General features: G+C 45.6%; 1 protein-coding gene across 1 annotated transcript in view; it reads left to right on the top strand.

Annotated features, from left to right (window-relative positions):
* Positions 1-19,227, top strand: part of Ust (uronyl 2-sulfotransferase) — a 286,573-nt gene that overhangs the window by 240,911 nt on the left and 26,435 nt on the right. Inside the window, exon 7 of the mRNA XM_057762423.1 lies at positions 1,384-1,541. Coding sequence (XP_057618406.1) covers positions 1,384-1,541 — 158 coding nt within the window. The remainder of the gene's footprint in view (positions 1-1,383; positions 1,542-19,227) is intronic.

Below are 19,227 nucleotides of genomic sequence, written 5' to 3'. Positions count from 1 at the left end.
CCATACCTTACTCTGGTAGGCAGTGTACCTACCCCAGGGCAGGCACAAGCATTCCTAGTAGCTTTCTTAGGTGGTACTGGAGTAGCTGTAGTTGAAATCCTAGATACTGTTCTAGTACATGTCCACAACCTAGAGAAGAAGTGGGTCTTTGCGTGGTGGAACCAAAGCTTGTTTTCAGGTGGGACACTGAGTAGGAGTCGCTGGTCCTTGTGTTCCGGCCATGGTGGGCATAGCCGATTCTAAACTGTGGTACATTCTTGGCATTGTTAGGCTTACATTGTCACTTCTGCCTGATGGTGAGTTGTGTTGCTGGTGCTGTTTTGCTCCGCTTACTGTAGCAGAGGAGTATACTTAGGATGCGGATCCCAGGCTTTCGCCACAGCCTGGTTCAGCCAGTCTTCCCCAGGGCTTACACTGATGGTCAGTGTTCCTGGTTTGCATTTAGAGTTTCAGCAGCTGGGGATACAGGGTCAAGGGACTTGCTTTTATATTATTCCAAGGAATATGATCCTAGCTCCCTAATCCCATACCTTGGGCGGTGTACTCAGGAGCCTTCTCTAGTTCGCATGAGGATCCCTAGATCCCCTCCACCAGTACCACTTGGTTGGACCTCTACAACAATCCTTTGCAGCAGGCAAGGCTGGTTTTGTTGTTTCTAAGGTGATTTTGGCTTGTCCAAAGCCCCCAAATCTGACCTATAAGGAAATCCAGCTCTTTCCCATTTGTAACTCAAATGAACAACAAAAAAACAATGTTAATGCTTCTTAAAGGATGGGATGATTATCAGGCATTTTGGACACTAGTTTTGATCACTACAAAAATATTAGCAGTGACTCTAACTTCATTAAATGGGTTCCATGTGGTTTATCTATTTAAAAAAAGCTATTCTCACCATATGCTTGGGATCTAAGTGTCTGTGCCTGTAATTGTCTTTTATTAAATACTTAGACAGGTATATTCATTTAAAGGCTCTGGCCTGAGGCTGGAGAGATGGCTCAGAGGTTAAGAGCTTTGCTTGCTCTTACAAAGGTCCTGAGTTCAATTCCCAGCAAATACATGGTGGCTCACAAACATCTGTAATGAGGTCTGGTGCCCTCTTCTGGCCTGCAGGCATACACACAGACAAAATATTGTATACATAATAAATAAATAGATAGATAGATAGATAAATACGTTTTAAAAATCTTTTTAAAAAATAAAATAAAGGCCCTAACCCTTATGTACATGTTTTAAGAAAAAAAAAAACTCAACTGGAGAAACCAGTGAAGAAAAGGCTGTTCGAGAATAGGCTGCACCTAGGCTAGACCTAGAGATCAGCCTTCCATGGGTTGTTGCTGCCCACCATGCAGTCTCTGATGTAAAGTCACTTTCTTGTCTGTCAAGGGAGCCTGGCGAGTGGGCGCTGGAGCGTGCCAAGCTGAATGTAAATGAAAACTTCCTGCTCGTGGGGATTCTGGAGGAGCTGGAGGATGTGCTGCTTTTACTGGAAAGATTTTTACCTCATTACTTCAAGGGTGTGCTCAGCATCTACAAGGACCCAGGTAACTCCATGTGTAAGCCCGCTCCCCTGAAGGGTCTGCTCCAAGGCTTTCTGGCCTTGACAACGGCTTGGGAGATGAAGGTATGCTGTGATATCTTGTGTTCCCGGGCTTTCAAAGACGGAGGAGAAGCATGAGCTTTTGACCGCAAAACCTCAAGCTTTAAGACGAAATCCAGCCTCACCAAGGCTAGTGGTCCAATGGCTGTGTCCCTCTCCTTAAACACAGAAGTCAGCTACATTCTCTGCCGGCTTACCCAAATGCATTGTTGGGGTGAACGAAGGATGTGGGTACATGCGCGTACGCACTGGAGCCCTGGATGCAGACAGGAGTGGGGGATGAGCCACTTGAGGTGAGGCGGTTTTGCCCTGCTGCTGCCCCAAAAGCGCTCTAGTGTGGGAAATTCTGGCAGTAGATTAGATAGGGAAGCCCATTGACAATGCAATTAAGAGTTTATTCTCACAAACCAAATGCTCCCCAAACAGAAGTGGCGAAGCAATTGCAGGACAGCCTGCTATATCACTGTGAATATAATTACTTTTGGAAACCGATCATTTATTTTCTTCTCATTATTGTTTTGCTTGAGAGAAAGATGCCCTTTTGCCTCTCTCTTTCCCGCGCTCCTTAACCTACTGGCGCAGCAAGCCTTGTGTACTTATGCACCTATCTGTTCGGGGATTTGGGCTGTTGGAAGAGGGCATGCGGGCTGGTAGAACTGTCAGACAGAGAAAACACTCCCAGAGGCTGCAGGCAGTCAGATGGGGACTTGGAGCCACATCTGCAACACCGAGGACCAAGCAAACTTGTCTTTGCCTGGGGGAGCCCTTACACTGGGGCCCTGCCGTTTGCATAAGTGGCTGGTGAGTGCTTCAGAATGTCCCAGCTCCCTCATTCAGAGTCAAAAATCTAATTTATCTGCATGTAAGAATATGCCAGAAAACCTGAAGGTAAGCCCCGCTGCGAGTGTTCTCAGCAGGAAAATCAGTCTGAATAACTAGATACCTTCAGGAACGGAGGTTTGAAACGGGAACTTAGCATGCCCTTGCAACAACAGGCACATGGAGGAGTTGGCATGAGATAAATATGAGGGGTGTCAACACACCTCTGTGTCTGATGATGACAGCTCTGCAAGGCATTGTGAGCCTGGCCCTTTGTGTGGGAGAGGGCTTACCCTACATTAGAGTCCTTAAAGGAAGAATTCAGTCATTCTTAGATTTGTCTATCTGTCTGTCCACCTACCTCTTGTGGGGTGGGATAGATAAGTGTGTACATGTATGCATGTGTACATGCATGTGCATAGGGGTGCATGCGTGTGTGTGTGTGTGTCACAGTGTCAGATGATGAACTTAACTGAATGAATCTTAGTGACACATACTTATCCCGACATTCGTTACGGGGCAGGGATGAAGACTTGTCGATTTAGACAAAGACATCTGCATCTCCATTCTTAAACACATACAAAACTCCAACAAAAAAGGGCTTATCCCAAAGGGACACTTACCTAGCTATTGCTGAAATTGTTTCTTATTGACTTCTTATTTCTCCAGTTTAACTAGGTGACATCTCAGAAATGGTGGGCCTTGATCCCATGATCTGCACACACATCAATTACAGTAGAGAAGATTTGTAACAATCGGATGGCTGTTAGCTCTTTCATATACAGCTACAGTCTTCCAGCCAGTAAATTCAAGCTCCCTTTCCCCTTTGAGTTTGGCAGTAACAACATGTTAAAGGCCTCAGAAGGAATAAGGGACATCAGGTATTCTTGTGTAGTGGGATGAAAGGCTTCCAGAAAGTCCAATACAGCTGTTCCAGGGGCTTGCATGGTGCCCTGCATCTATTCTGCTTTCAGGGTGCATCCAGGCTCCCTTGTCCTATCCCCTTCTAGCAGTGAAGTGATAGAAAGAATAATTACTAGCACATAGGGGACCCCAAAACCCCTCCTCTCTGTTCTAAACTCAGCTACTGACTGGAAAGTGTGCTAATCCATTTTTAAACCCCAGGTGACGACCCCAGTCTGGCTCTCCGCTTCCGTGAAGCATGTGAATGACAAAATGAACCTTGGGCCAAGAGTTCAAAAACTTCTGTGTACTGTGGTTGCTTGACAGTGCCTTCTACTGTTCCCTTATGATGATACTGAAGGCCAAGCAAGCCCACAGTTCCTCCATCCTAACAGTTTCTGTATTAGCCAAGCCAGAGGATGAGGGGTGAGCAGAGACTCCTGGCCGGCTCCTCATTGTGTTTGGGCTTCTGCAAACACAGAGCACCATATTACCCTGTCACTGGTGTGTGTGGTGGGTTAGAGCCACACAGATGAAAAGAGGCTCGGGTCTCTTTAATCTGTCACCAACCACATTGTTCTCATGGGGGCACTAAAATCGTGGCGCTTCCTCCATTCAAGAATTTTAGGGCTGAATGTACAATTCCATGGTGGAGCTCTTGCCTAGCATGCCCGTGGCCTGGATTTGGTCCCCAACTCTGCAAAACATTCGTTAGAATTTAAATTTTGCTCTATTAGTAAAGCACTTGCTACAAGCATGAGGACTTGAATTCGGATCCTCACCCCCATCTAAGTGTCAGGCACAGTACACCTGTTGTATAGGAGCAGCAGTGGGCTGTGTCCCACCACCCGGCTAGCTTTACCCAAAATAATTACACGGAAACTGTATTTTTTTTTTTTTTTTTTTTTTTGGTTTTTCGAGACAGGGTTTCTCTGTGGTTTTGGAGCCTGTCCTGGAACTAGCTCTTGTAGACCAGGCTGGTCTCGAACTCACAGAGATCTGCCTGCCTCTGCCTCCCGAGTGCTGGGATTAAAGGCGTGCGCCACCACCGCCCGGCGAAACTGTATTTTTTAAACACTGCCTGGCCCATTAGTTCCAGCCTCTTATTGGCTAGCTCTTACATTTTGATCTAACCTATTTCTAATATTCTGTGTAGCACCACGAGCTGGCTTACCAGAAAAGATCTTAACCTGCGTCTGTCTGGAGTGGGAGAATCATGGCGACTGCCTGACTCGGCTTCTTTCTCCCAGCATTCTGTTCTGTTTACTCCGCCTACCTAAGGGTTGGCCTATCAAATGGGCCTAGGCAGTTTCTTTATTAATTAACCAATGAAAGCAACAGATTAGAAAGAAATCACTCCCACATCAGTACACCTAGCTAAGATACATGAACTGGATCCCCATAAAGTTTAAACATTAGTATAAAGTATCTATTTTTTAATTAAAGGACCAAATTCCTCCAATGATTTCGGAAAGAGACAATTCTCCTTGATGATAATCTATCCCAGCACCAGAGCAACAGAGACTAGCAGCTGACTGGAACTCACAGGCCAGCCAGGCAAGCTGAACTGTTGAGCTGTAGGTTTAGTGAGAGACCCTGTCTCCTAAACAACAAGGATAAGGTAGCAGGAGGTTGAGGGGGATCTCGATGTTGACCTCAAGCCTCTGTATGCACACACTCAAACCTTCGCACATACTCACACACATGCCCACATGAATTAGTATGTACAGTACACACACACTCACATGCATGCCCACAAGAATCAGTACATACATCACACACTCACACTCACACATATGCCCTCGTGAATCAGTACATTCTGATACATTACATAGACACACTCACACCCTCACACACATGCCCATGTGAATCAGTACATACAGCACACATACACACACACACACACACACACACACACACATTTTATAACTAAGGAGGCTTAAAGAACAGTGAGGGTTCTTGGGATCTGTGACCACTGTGGCTTCACTGGCCACCTGGAAAAATGAATTAACACGCAAACGGTTCAGCAGCTGTCTGTCACAGGTTCTATGCGCTGTTATTGGAAAACAGAAATGCAGGTGCCTGGTGAGTTTTAGTCATCGGGACCTCTGTGGTGACACCGAGGACATGCGCGTGAGCCTCATACCAACAGCGGCAAGCACTGGGCTTTCATGACAGGAGAACTAACAAAAGTGGTTGTGTCTTTCGATCAGATGAAATGTCACTTTCAGATAGGAATTGTGATATATTTCAAACTGCTACTGCTTGTTTCGACAGCGTGTCATTTAGTGGAACTGGTCCCTTTCCTAAATACTGCTTTGACTGTGCCTTCCCCATTCTTTACTACAGAAAGGTGTGCCGTTATTGAGTAAGTTTGTCTCTGACCCTTCGGTAATTAGTCATATAATTTGTTTTTAAAAAGTAATTTTACTTTATGTTGACTGTTATGAGACCCAGCTAGTGTATCTCAGAAGTTTATGATTGTAAGTAATTAATGTGTAAAGACTTTAAGGTTTTTGTTTTGTTTTGCTTTCTGAGACAGGGTTTCTCTGTCTAACAGTCCTGGCTGTCCTGGAACTCACTCTGTAGACCAGGCTGGTCTTGAACTCACAGAGATCCGCCTGCCTCTGCCTCTCAAGTGCCAGGATTAAAGGCGTGCGCCCCCACCATCCATCTGACTTTAAGATGATGTATAACACAGAGCGTATGCTCAGGTGTTCAGGTTCATTACAACTACTATGTCCCTTGCAGTATATTTTCTAAATGAGTCTTCGGAGCCGACTGAGCTTTAGCTAGGGTACAAGAACTACACAGGCTTTAGCTGGGAAGAAATGCCTCGCTGCTCTAACCCATGGCCCCTGTGTTAGCTACTTTGCACGGTGCTATGGCCAAATACATGGCAGAGAAGTGACCTAAGGGTGTGGGTGTGGACACTCACGGTTACAGGTACTACAGTCCACCATGGGGAGGGCGGAGCATCAGGAAACTGAGGACCCTGGTCACATTGCCTGAGCTGTCCAGAAGCAAGGAAGAGAGAGGTAAGAATGAGTGACCAGCTCTTGCTACCCCATAGGATGGTGCCACCCACCCATGGATAGTTCTTCTCGCCTTGCTCGAACCTTCTTGGAAGCACTTTCGTAGCACACCCAAACATATTTTCACAGTGACTCTTGATCCAATCAAGTTTGCAGTGAGGACCACCACACCGCCCTACTTCTTATTGCTTCATCTCCTCACTCACCCCTCTTTTGAATGGGAAACCGAAGCCAGACCAGAGAAGTCTATAGTCACCGCCAAAAGATGAAAGTAAGGGAAAGACTCCGGTACCCGAGCTATGAAATTTAATGTATCTGTGTCTCCTTTCCTTAACTCTCAAAACACTGAAATGTTGGGCCAAGGAGTTCAGGGGGAGAGTATTTGCCTACCATGCTGGGAGCCCTGGGCTTGATCTCCAATACCACAAATACAAACAAGCAAACAAACCTAGCCTGCTGTGAGTGAGCTAACGGAATATCCCTCAGACCTGATTTTGTAGGATAAAATTGTAGTGATGGTAAAAGTCAAAATAAATAAGCAAGTTAATTAAGAACAAGGAGCATGTGATTTTAGAAGCAATACTGGCAGAGCCAGTAACCAAATTAGTCTTGTTCTATAGCGCCACCTAGCTGCTGGACTGAACTATATGGTCAACCCGCAGGTTTTTTCCTTCAACAGCTTAAGTATTCATGTGTCCAGTCCTTTTACCTTGTGTTTGAAATGCTCTCTGTTACTAGCATTATTTTAGTATACATCTTCTTTGCATTGAAAATACAAACCTTGGAACATGATGGGAAACTCACAAGGAATTTATAGAAAGTCTTGAGGACCCAGTTACCAACTATTAGAATAAACTCCAAACCATCAACTTAAATACTGACTTTGCAAACTAAGCCCATTTACAAGGAGGTGTTTAAGAAACCAAATTCACTCATTTTTATAGATAATGATGACAGCATACAAATCAAATGCTGTGGCGTGTGTTTGCTTGTTCATTGTGTCTAAGTCGGGAGACAGCCTCTTTTAACTGTATGGCTGTGACAAGGTACGCCTCTCTAAGTCTCAGTTTCCCTGCCCCTATAATGGGCATAAACATCTCCTACTTTAAAGGACTGTCGTAAGAATGAGCTGGCAAGATCCTTAACCTATGCGGACATTCGGTAATGAGCTATTGTGAGGCAAGAATAACTGTGGGAAGCCATGACTTCAGATTCCTCTGTAATCTCTGTAAGTCAGAAAAGGAGGGAAAGGAAACAGGAAGGAGGGGACAAGGGAGAGGGGATCAGCTGGGAAAAGAGATTGGGCCAGTGAGGGAAGGAAAAAGGAAGGGGGAAGGAGACTTCACAGTTCTCCAGTTTCAGCTGAGCTGTGACTATGGCCCCTTCTGTCTTGAAGACACACACTTCTGTTATGTCTGATTCAGGGAAAGGGGAACTATTCTCTTCTGGCGAATTCGTGTTCCTGGAAGGGAGGGTGTTAACTGGAACACTACTGCACTGACATGTTCAGAGGTTAGAGAACATGTGTCATTAAGTCAGTAAGGGCTCATTGTTATTCCTGAATTCTTACCAGAAATGTCAGGGAGTTAGGACTTTGAAACAAGGCCACCACTGAGATTTGATCTGGGGCTGTTTACCCTTAACTGGTATTGATTATTGGATATCGCGTAGTGACTTCTATCTAATAAATAATGTGTGCCCAAATATTTCGGCTTTTTTAAAAATTATCTAAAGGGAAACTCTTAAGGTTTTGGCCCTTCAAGTTTGTTTTCCATATCCAAGCATCCTTAAGAATGTTATTAATGCACTGTTAGCATCTCTCCAGCAGGAGGCAGCATCTCCCCATTTTCTCCAGGAGGAAACCTTGGTTCCCAGACAAAACTCAGTGCGTGCAAGCAGAGGCAGCACCCATAATGTCTGAACACAGATCTATGATTATACCTTACTAGGGGCCCACTTAAGGGTTTCAAACAACCTGAAATTTCATTAATTTTAGATATCTAAATTACATGTTCATTTTATGGGAGTCACTGGCGTTGCAGGTATCAAATAAGTTTATCTACAACGTGTGTGATGTTTATATACAAGTGTGTATATTGTTAGTTATGAATGTATATATCTACAATTCTAAAATACCCATATTAAATAGGTACTGTCTTTCATCTTTTATTTCCATTTTTATTTCCTACTTCCTGTTGCTGCTAACCTAAAACAAAAACTTAAAACAGTCTGGAACCTTAAAATAATTTGTTAATGGCCAAAACAAATTCAAACAACCTATCTTCGAAACTCAATGAAAGGGTTTAAATAACTCAATTGTTATTGCTGAGAATATGACTCCTTTCTGCTGCCGGTTCATCTCCTATCCATATTCTCCATATAGTTTTCATCAGTCGTGTCCTGAGCTTAGATTCTAATACTATTAGGACCGGACTGTGTGTGTGTGTATGTGTGTGTGTAGACCTATCCATGCTCAAACAAACAGATGCATTATCTATCCTTTCTTAAGTATGGTCCTAGATCACAAAGCCAGCCACAGTGTCTAAGGGAAGATCATATACTTAAAATTTCAAAGCTTACACCCACTTCTAGGTAGTCATCTTTGCTGGCTTCTTGGGCGAATTCTCTGACTTGGGGAAGCAGAGAAGTCTATTTTCTGAGCCAGGAACCCAGGCATGAAAGAGGCTGTACAACCTGCCACAGTTAACAAGTCCCAAGAGCAGTGGCGCTGTCCTAAGTTACAGAATTGAAATTCAGGCTTGAGCCCCCAGAACCACCACAAACACCATAAAGTTGTGTCCTTCTGAAAGACATTCTTCAGAATCCACTAATTCACAGGCTTATGGCTGTTGAGTGTTCATAGCGTACTTCTACTGAAGACGAAAGCTTAAGGGTAAAATCTGTAGATGCTCTCTGTCAAAGTAAACTTTCTATAATAAAATCCACAAATTTAAAAATATCTATAAGGTCTGAGGGTATATCTCAGTGATAGAGTACTTGCCTGGCAGCTGTGAGGCCATGAGTTTGTTTCCTAGCACCAGGAGAAAAGAAAACAAAAAAGAAAAAGATGAAGTCACCATAAGTCACGGCTGTGTGCTCTTCCGCCGTGTGTGGTCATCCACACTGCGGAAAGCAATTTTGAAGATGTGGGTTCTTCCTGATGGAGAGTGGGGAGGTAGAGAGCAGTGCTAGGGCCTTGGTGCAGCCGATGACCTGTCAGTGGCTGTGGGGCAGAGTGGGACATTGTCACAGGGCACAAGCACCTCTTCGCCGTCACTGTCAAAAACTTGGAGGATCTTAGAGAATGTGCTGCTTGGAAAAGGCGAAAGGGATTCGGTGCTTGCAGTCTTGTAGCCCAGTGCAGCTTACAGAACCATTGCCTGATGAGGCTACAGCCTCTAGACACATTTATGTTAGGAAAGCTTAGATGACGACAGAGAGAAAGAGAGAGAGAGAGAGAGAGAGAGAGAGAGAGAGAGAGAGAGAGTTGTGGTGTGTGTTTTGTGTTTTATCTGCTTCCTCTATTGTTACTTGTTAAATAATAACTACCTTGACTGATATTTTTTTCCTTTTTAAAGATCTATTTATCACATATACAGTGTCTACATGTAGGAATGTCTGTACCTGCAGGCCAGAAGAGGGCACCAGATCTCATTATAGATCGTTTTGAGCCACCATGTAGTTGCTGGGAATTGAACTCAAGACCTCTGGAAGAGTAGGCAGTGCTCTTAACCCCTAAGCCTTCTCTCCAACCCCAGCCGATATTTTTTTAAAAGCATATTTTTCATTTGCTTGTCAATTGCTCTCGCCTCTATAAGAAAGCATCTTCTATGAGATGTATCTCCAGTGACAGCAACAGAAAGGACTTAACTTTAAACACTGATTTTTTTCTAATAAATAACTTTATAAAAACTAATGCTGAACACATTAACAAGTGAGGATCAAGATTTAGATGTCTGAGTTTTGCCAACCCTGAGTCAGGGTGATTTAAAAGTAAACAACGTACGTAGAAAAACATCCCAAACAGTTTGGAGCCACATGACCCAGTAGGAGCATTCAGGCTCAGCATAGAAGGATGCATAGAAGTCTGCTGCATCATGTGGAAAGTTGCACATTAAGCGAAACAGATGCCGTGAATGAACACACGAGGGCTGGTGCCTTCGCTGGCCCATGCCTGTCAATCCTGCCTCCCTGGGCTGAGTCCAGGTCCCTCTCCGGTTCACTCCCCCTTCTTTTTGCACCAGTCTGGATAAGGCCACAGGACCAACAGCCTCAACTCTTTCTGTGATGCAGCATGGACCCGGGTGACCCACACCAGTCTTAGGACTGGTGGCTCAGCCACAGATACTGTAACGCTGTGTGCCACCCTGTTCGCTTCCTATTCTGACCACAAAAGCTCTCGCTTCCTTACGGTAACAGGCAATCCTGGTTCTAAGCTCCATCTGAAGTTCTCCTTTCTCTTCTCCCAGCTTTCCTGCCTGCACCCATTAGTCTCCACTGGTCCTGTGTGCCTTGCAGTAACTTCTGGAACTCCCTTCTCTGGCTTCTAGGATTCCCATGCCACTGGCGTGGATTCCCTGTCCACTCCCATCCCTCCCTGACCTGGGCTTGAGCTGCCTTTCTCCCTAGGCGTGGTCTTCTAGGGGTCCTCTCCCTGGGTGCTTCTTTTAGCACATCCTCCATCTCATGGGCTTTGATCTTTCTGGGTCCCAGCTTCCCCCTATGGAGAACCCCAAATGCACACATACCCATGTCTGCCTAATTTGCACACTCTCCAGACCAGGTTAGGGTACAGTTTCTCCCTTTATGAGTCATTTCCCCTAATGAAAGTTGTCCAATGGCGACTGGAAGTGTATGGTGGGGAGCAGCGGTGGTCATCTGTGTTCAGGGTTATTTTCCTCTGCTTTAGAATGTAAGCACTTCCACCCTGAGCAGTTTTCAGTCAGACTGACAGTAATATGCTTTGCCCTGAGTGAGATTATGACAAAGGAATGGGGGCTTACTTATTGCAAATTTCAACTTCCCTGCTTATTGTACAAAGCTGGCCTACTTCGAAAGCCGAGATTAAAGACCTGGCCCCGGAGGTGGGGAGCTGGTATTTATAAAACCTTTCCACAATGTCTCTGTCCACCCAGGCATCAGTGTGGTGACGCCAAAGGGCCCTTGACAAAGGATTTGAGGACTGCCTTCGTGCTCTGGGCTGTGGCTTTACTCACCCCACCCCTTAGGAAATATATCCAGGCTGGGGAAAGGGTGGCGAGGGGCGCATAGCCCAGCTGAGGGGTGGCCCAGACCTAGCCCGTTTTGTCTGACTCAGCACTGTACAGCAGAATGTTCTACTTTTTCCTAGCCAAATCTTTTTTCAAGTAGACATATCATTTCTTGGTCTGTGTTTTCGTAGGCCCTGGCTTGTCTAGTCTTACAGAGTGCCGGACTGTAAAAGGGTACAGTGGAGAAAGAGGTCAGGAACTGGCACAGCTGTCTGCTGCGGGTACCACATGGAATGTGGCAAGCACATTCATCTCCTCTCCACAGACCCACAGAGAAGCCAGCACGACTGCTGCGGACGAGAAGACGGAGGGAGTTTAAGATGTCACCTCCCTCGTCTTCCACAAGTCCTTCTAGACACTCTGCTTGGCCGGTCAGACATGACGGGAACTATGCAGCAAAGCACCGGTTCCTAGAATGTTGCCTTCTTGTATTTATCTATTTATTAAAGTGCTGCCTCTTTAACCAAGACCCAGTCCGTCAGAAGAAGTACACTAAGATCTGTCTTTCCAGTCCAACCTCCCTACAAACTCAGGCCTGCCACTTTCAGTGTGGTTACCTGGATCTTGTGACCACCGGGCTGTCTATTACTAGTGTGCTCAGGCTGCCACATCTCGAGTGACTGACACGAGACATCATTTAGTTCTTTTATCCTTCTGCTTCTTCCCCCACCCTCCTGATATGACAGACATTTTGGCCTCGCAGCCCATCTACGTCACTGCTGAGGCTCACTCATGACCCATACAGTATATATCACACTTACTCACTAGTTTATCACACTCGGGTTTGACTTTAGCACCAGATATTGTTTTTCCTGGATTTAATTAGTGCCTTTCTTTAAAAGAAAACACTTAGATTTATTTGTGCCTATCAAATTTTGAGGTTGCATCAATATTATTTTAATGTTATTTCAGTGTTATCAGATGTCCGTTCTCCATCCTCCTGGGCTCCTCCCTCCCACTTCCAATTCCTGACCTCTTGCTGAAGCGTGGGCTCATTTCTCAGGAAGCTTATGCACAGCTGTGCTCAGTGGCCTTTTGCTACAGTTACATGGCGGATGCCTAGTTTCCCAATCCCCCAATACTGTCTCTTGGCAGTATTTCATTCTACTGCAATATGTTCCTACATCACTTCCTAAGGCGAGGTGCATGGGATGGGGTTGCGGGTGTCTTTTTTTTTTTTTTTAGATTTATTTATTATGTATACAACATTCCTTCCATGTATGCTCGCATGCCAGAGGAGCACCAGATCTCATTATAGATGGTTGTGAACCACCATGTGGTTGCTGGGAATTGAACTCAGGACCTTTGGGAGAGCAGTCAGTGTTCTTAACCTCTGAGCCATCTCTCCAGCCCCATTGCTGGTGTCTTATACCACATTTTGCTACTGTAACAGAGTTCCGCAGACTGGGTATATTATGAATATAACGGAATTCCACAGACTGGGTATATTATGAATACAGCAGAATTCCACAGACTGGGTATATTATGAATATAATGGAATTCCGCAGACTGGGTATATTATGAATATAATGGAATTCCGCAGACTGGGTATATTACGAAAGCTACAGGTTTCTTGAACTTGTGGTTCTAAAGGACTGAAAATCCAAGGTAGCAAGGCTATGTCTGTTGAGGGATAGGCATGTCCTCCTGGCAAAAGGATCAGATGGCAAGAGCACAAGAAGGGCAGTGTGGTGCTTTGAATAAAGATGGTTGTCACTGTTTAAGAAGGATTGGGAGGTGTGGCCATTTTAGAGGAAGTATGTCACTGGAGACGGGCTTTAAGGTTTCAAAAACCCATGTGAGGCTCAGTTCTCTCTGTGTCTCTATCTTTCTCTGTCTTTGTCTCCCTCTCCCTTCGTCCCTCTCTCTTTCCCTGCCTGCAAATCAATAGCTCTCAGCTACTGCTCCAGTTCCATGTGTACTGCCATGCTCCCCACCATGCTGAGAGCAGACTAAACTGCACAATTGTAAGCAGGCTCCTTCACATGCTTTCTCTTAAAAGAGTTGCCTTGGTCATGGCCATGGTGTCTCTTCACAGCAATAGGTCAGTGACTAAGACGGGGAGGAAGGGGGCCAAAGTCACTTTTACCTACTCCCCAAATAATGGCATGGACCTCTCCTCCTGCCCATTTCTCAAGGCCTGCCTCCTCATCTCAGCATGGGTCTTGGAAGGGCCATTGGAGCCTTAGAGGGAAGTTAGTTCCTGGCAGTCTTTGAATGTTTGAGAAGTCTGGTGTTCTGTTGCCTCTCTCGTTACTGAGCTGGTGAGTGTGTAAAGTTCTTCATAATTATACTCCACACACCACCTTCTTTTTCTCCTTTCCCTCCAGCCCCGTCTGTCATTTCTTGTTTTGTTTCTTCAGTGTTTTTTATCATGAGTATTTTTCATCATCAGCTATCTGGACCCCTAGGTACTTCTTTTCTGTGTACATGATTTTTCTCTCTTAGTTCTCCATCTCTTTGACTCTCTCCCTCCTTTTAAAAAAATTACTTTTTTATATTCTAATCTTTCCATTGATGTCTTGAAGCTCTTCAGCCTAGGACAGTCATCTTCAAATGCTTTCCTTTATCCCCGGGGCACCAACTTCTCTGCTTGCCATTGGCTCCTTTTGACTGTGCCATTTGTGTGGGCTTCTCTTTTGCAGTCTGGAAGATTTCCTCTGGTGGCATAGCTCTGTCCTTAGAGAAGATGGTGCTTAAAGTGCCAAGCAATGGGAGCCGTACTGGGTCTCAACATAACAAACGTAGGGTGATTGGGATGTCCACTGGGGAACATTTGATAACTGTCACAGGTCTCCTTTTCTCTTGAGCACGTTGAGCTTTCCCACTAGAAAATCCTGAAAACATCTTTTTTGGGGATAAGAGGTGAAGTGTAGGATCATAGGGATGTGGAGCACACATCTGGCTGTTGCTACGGGGACAGAAAAGCAGGTCACCCTGAATGCACTGGTCACCGGAGAGCTTGTATTTTAGCCTGTGCCTCTCCTCTTTTCTTCTCTGGATTAGCAAATCCCTTGGAGCCTCAACTGCAGCTCCCCAGACTGAAGAATGTCTCCCAGGGGAAGCACAGCCCAGGGAGAGTTTATTTCCTAGCCAGACTGCCAGCCTCCTACTGGGGACACCTGGTGCTGTTGCTGCTTTGTCTTTCAGGGCTTGCAGTGGGTGAGCTGGTACTCTTGCGTACTAACTCTAGAAGCTTCTCTCAGCTCCGCCCACTGGACGCATGCCTCCAAGAGCTCTTCATCTTCCAGGAGTTGGTGAAAATCTGACATGAAGGTCCTTCTCCAACTCGCTGTCCTTGTGACTTTGCCGTCCTTTAAGAAGTTAGAATTGCTTTAGTGACTCTGTCAAGGATGAGGAAGTAGAGGCAACAAACTTTGGACGTCCCAACACTCTGGATATAGTTCTAGACAAGGTTCTAGATAAGGATAAGGCTCTGGATGAGGTTCTAGAGCCAGTCTTGTGTTCATAGATCCTGAGTTGATTAGTTATACACATTCCTCTCATGAACTATCAGACAGGCAAGGCTGTGAGGAAACAGTGTTGGCCGTCAGCATCAATGCCTTGAAGTGGTATCAAGATTTCAGTAACAAAACTAAGACAACTCAAGGTCCCGTTCATGGGAAGTCATCAGTGCGACCCTATGCTCATTGCTCTTAGGAGGAAGCTCTGAAAGGTTTAAATCTGAAATGACCCACACAGGGTCCTGTTTGGAGCACTTGGTGACCAGCTAGTGGCTGCTATTTGGAGAAGCTGTGGAGCCTTTGGGCGGTGGCACCAGCTGGTGGAAGCAGTAGATAGTTAAAGCTTATAGTCGGCCCTACTTCCTATCTCCTTTTGCTGGTCCACTATGATATGAAGAGTCTTTACCACATGTTCCCGCCGTCATGAACACTTCCATTCCTGCTACACTCTCATGGATTGAAGCCCTCGGAGACTGTGAGCCCCCATAAGCCCTCCCTCTCTTAATATGTTTCTGTCAGGTATGGCAATCACAGCGATGTGAATGTGCTTAAACAGGGACTCCATCCACTGTTTTAAATCACTAGAAGACATACCAGTGCCATATCCAAGGTCTCTTTTAGAGGAGGGCCCACAGGTTAAGACCTGATAAAGAAAAGGACTCCTAAGACTATAGGCTGAGGTCAAGGCTATTCAGAAATACCATCTGGTTGAGCCTGATAAGAACAGTCCCTGCTGTGTCCTGTGCTGGCTGGCACTCTTTTAAGAGAAATGTCACTGTGAATGTCCGCAGACCATGGTGACGGCTTCCAGGGAAGAGAGCTGAGGTCCTGGTTGGGTGAACACTGTCAGCCAGCTAATGTACAGAAGATGAAGCCATCGAAGGGTCTGGGCTACAGCTGTTTGGGTAGCAGTAGCAACAGCTTGTATAATCAATGTGTCATGACGAACGCAAACAAAAGCCAGCCCTGAAATTCCAGCCACATTGTGTCCAAGCCAGTACAAAATCATATAACCATTGGAGTTTTTTTTTCCCCCTCTCTAAATATCTTCCATATGAGCCAGGGTGTTGGGACTGCCTGCTGGAACCTCCTGTGTTCACTCAGAAAGTAAGTCAGTGGGAAAAAAAGAGCTTGAAGGAAACCCAGAGGCACAGTGCGGGGAAGAGGGGGAGGTTCCCTGGTCAGGCTTGTCCCCCTGGTGTGGTTGAGAAACCCATCACTTGGCCTAGGAGTCACAGGAGGAAGGGTGCTCTTGTCTGGGAGTATGTCCCCACGGGGCCTCTGTGTCTGCAGTGACCCTGGCCATAGCCAAGCCTTGTGACCCAAAGGCTAAGAACCCAGAGTGGAACCAGTTCACAGGCAGCATGCTGGCAGCCTGTGAGGAGATAAGAGCAGGGACTGAGAAGAAGCATTTGGAAACCAACACGCTGATTTGACAAGACCACAGCCATTTATTTATTTTTTTTTCTCACAGCTTGTCTTTATTGTAGTTTACAAACCGTATTCAGCTGAGGTGATTTGGGGGTGGGGGATTCAGAGTTTGAGAAACCTGGTGTAGCTTCTGCTGCCTCAGGATTCCCAACCCTGTGAGGTAAAAGGCCTTCACATGTCAAGACCAGTTTTCAGGTGTTTGGGACTCTTGCAGCACCATGGTTATTCCTGTGTGTTTGAGTTTCAGGGCTTGAGTGCGTCTTGCCTCACAGCAGGATTCGGGTGCCAGAACTCTGGGAGACGAGTTTCCTGCATTCAGTTCCTTTCTGATCTAAACTGTTTCAATTGATAACTACATCTCTACACTTAGCACAGTACCTCAAACTGGCCTTGGCTTGTTGGCTTGTTTCTTTTCAGCTCTGTTACATGGTATTAGGGGTTGGATTGTGTCCCTTATAATCGTGTTGAAGTCCTAAGCTTTTACACCAGACAGCAAGACCGCTTTAGAAATGAGGTGTTTGTACATAGACTCTAGTTGAGATGGTCATACTGGGTTAGGGTGGGCCTGATGGGACACAGAAATTGAAACACATGGAGAAGGTGGCTGTAGAAAATGGGAGGGATTTGAATGACACCGTCACCATGAAGAACACCAAGAGTAGCAAGCAAACATTAGAAGCTAAAACAGGCAGGACAGAGTCTTTCTTAGAGGTAGCAAGACTGTGCTGACACATTGATTCTGGACTCGTAGGTTCCAGGCACTAAGAAAGCCCTCTATCTATTGCCTTGGGGAATGGTTATATCCTGGGGCCTATGGTAGCTTGCCATAGGCGACATGGTACTAGGATTCAGACCAAGGCATAGTTACTGCACCAGTAACTGTGATTTATCACTGTAAAAGAAATGATCAGCAATGGTGTCTCTCCAGACATGGGGCCATGCTAGCGAGAAGCAGCTCGGACCCTCCAGCTCATGGCGCTGTTTAAGCAACCATTTGCTCTTCCCCAAGCAGACATTCTTACCCTAAGGTAAACTCCTTGGTGTTCAGGGAATCCTGACTGCCTGCCCTATCACCACTCAACTTATTGCAAGGGAAAAAATCTTGTGTGTGTCCACCTCCCACCAAGAAGCCAAGAACGCTAAAATCTACGCACGCTGCTTCAACCACCCACAACAGTCTGTGCATATGGCAACTCATACCCCACCCCAGGCTACGTTCATGCTCACTGCCTGCCCTACATCACAGAGGGTGGTCCTTGGGAGAGCTCACGGACCATCCACCTTCCGGTCGACTTGACAGTGAGCCCTACTGCAGAGGAGTGAGCTCCCAACCCGTGAGCTGTGGCGCACCCAGGTGTGGTCTGACAGAACACTACCCAGAGGAAACTGGGCTTGGCTCTGAGTCAAAACTGGCTCTGCTGGGCTGAGGCTGCCCATCTTCTCAGAGCTGGAACCAGAGGGCTGACACTCCAAGTGGTGACAGAGTCTTGTGTTTGTTCAGGGTGATTTCTGGCTCGGCCCCTCTTCTAGATTTCCACATTATAGCATAGGATATTGTTTGCCTAAGTATAATAGGGCATGTGAGCTGGTTCCTGGCATCGGCCATGGAAGATTAGCTTACTTTTACCAACTCAGAATCAGCCCCAATGGCTATCACCAAAGACCACACGACTCCCAGAGTGCCTATAAGTAGATACTGAACCAGATGTGTTATTAGCCTTGACCTCAGACTATGTTATTATTAAACTTTGCTTTGGTTGAAGGTACGCCCCATCATATTGTTAAAATAGGGTTTCACAGCCTTTTAGTGCCTAGAGTACGTCACTTTCAAGAATGTTTTTCTAAAAGAAAATGTTAAATCCCAAATACATTTTTGGCTGAAAGGCTGATTTTTACAGTCCAGAGTTTTTAAAAAGAAAGAAAACTGTAACCTAATTCCTCATAAAACATAAATCAGTTTCATGAAGTTTCTGCTAAACAGTTCCCTCTGCTCAGCCTAAGATATCTACCAGTTCCTCGTCCTCAAGTAACAGTATATTGTTGTAAGATGCCATCCATATCGTTCTAGCTCAAAACTGAAAATTGTGCTGTGAGTATCTGACTCCTGTTGTCTTGTTGTAGCCATGGTGATGGGATGGGGCCTATGGTTCCCAGCTGGTCTCACTCCCTTCTTCCTTAGCATTGATATAGAGGTACGACACTCAAATGACCTGAGCGTGGTGTGATGGTTTCTATATCTGACGTCTCCCACCTTTCAATATTTTGCTATTCAAAGGTCATGCGGGTCAGTGGGAAAGTTCCTGAGACATCCACATCCATGGGCCGAGCTTAACATCCAATACGAGCAGTGCCGTCCATGTCTTGTTCAGCCTTAGGATTCATAGCTTTAACAGTAATGTCGGCATGCCTGTGGCTTCAGCTTCATACAAGAATGTCAGGCCTGCAGAAGGCCATCGCACATCTGGAGAGTCCCTTAAAATAAAGGTCCAAGTCACTTTCAAGTTCACTTAATGATAAACTCAGAAGTCTAGCGCTTTGGGCACAAAGCCAAAAGTCTCTTTCAGTCACACAAACTTCAGCTATCAGATTAATCTGAAGCAGAAAACACGGGCAGACAAACCAGACAAACAAGCAAAACCTTCCCACGATTCACCCCCAAAGAACGGAGCCAATGTGCCAACATCAAAGGCTCAATATTTTGTTCTAAA

Source organism: Chionomys nivalis, chromosome 2 (genome assembly GCF_950005125.1).
Source record: "Chionomys nivalis chromosome 2, mChiNiv1.1, whole genome shotgun sequence".
Classification (NCBI taxonomy): Eukaryota; Metazoa; Chordata; class Mammalia; order Rodentia; family Cricetidae; genus Chionomys; species Chionomys nivalis.
Note: the sequence above shows the minus strand (reverse complement) of the source record. Positions and strands in the feature narration are given on the sequence as shown.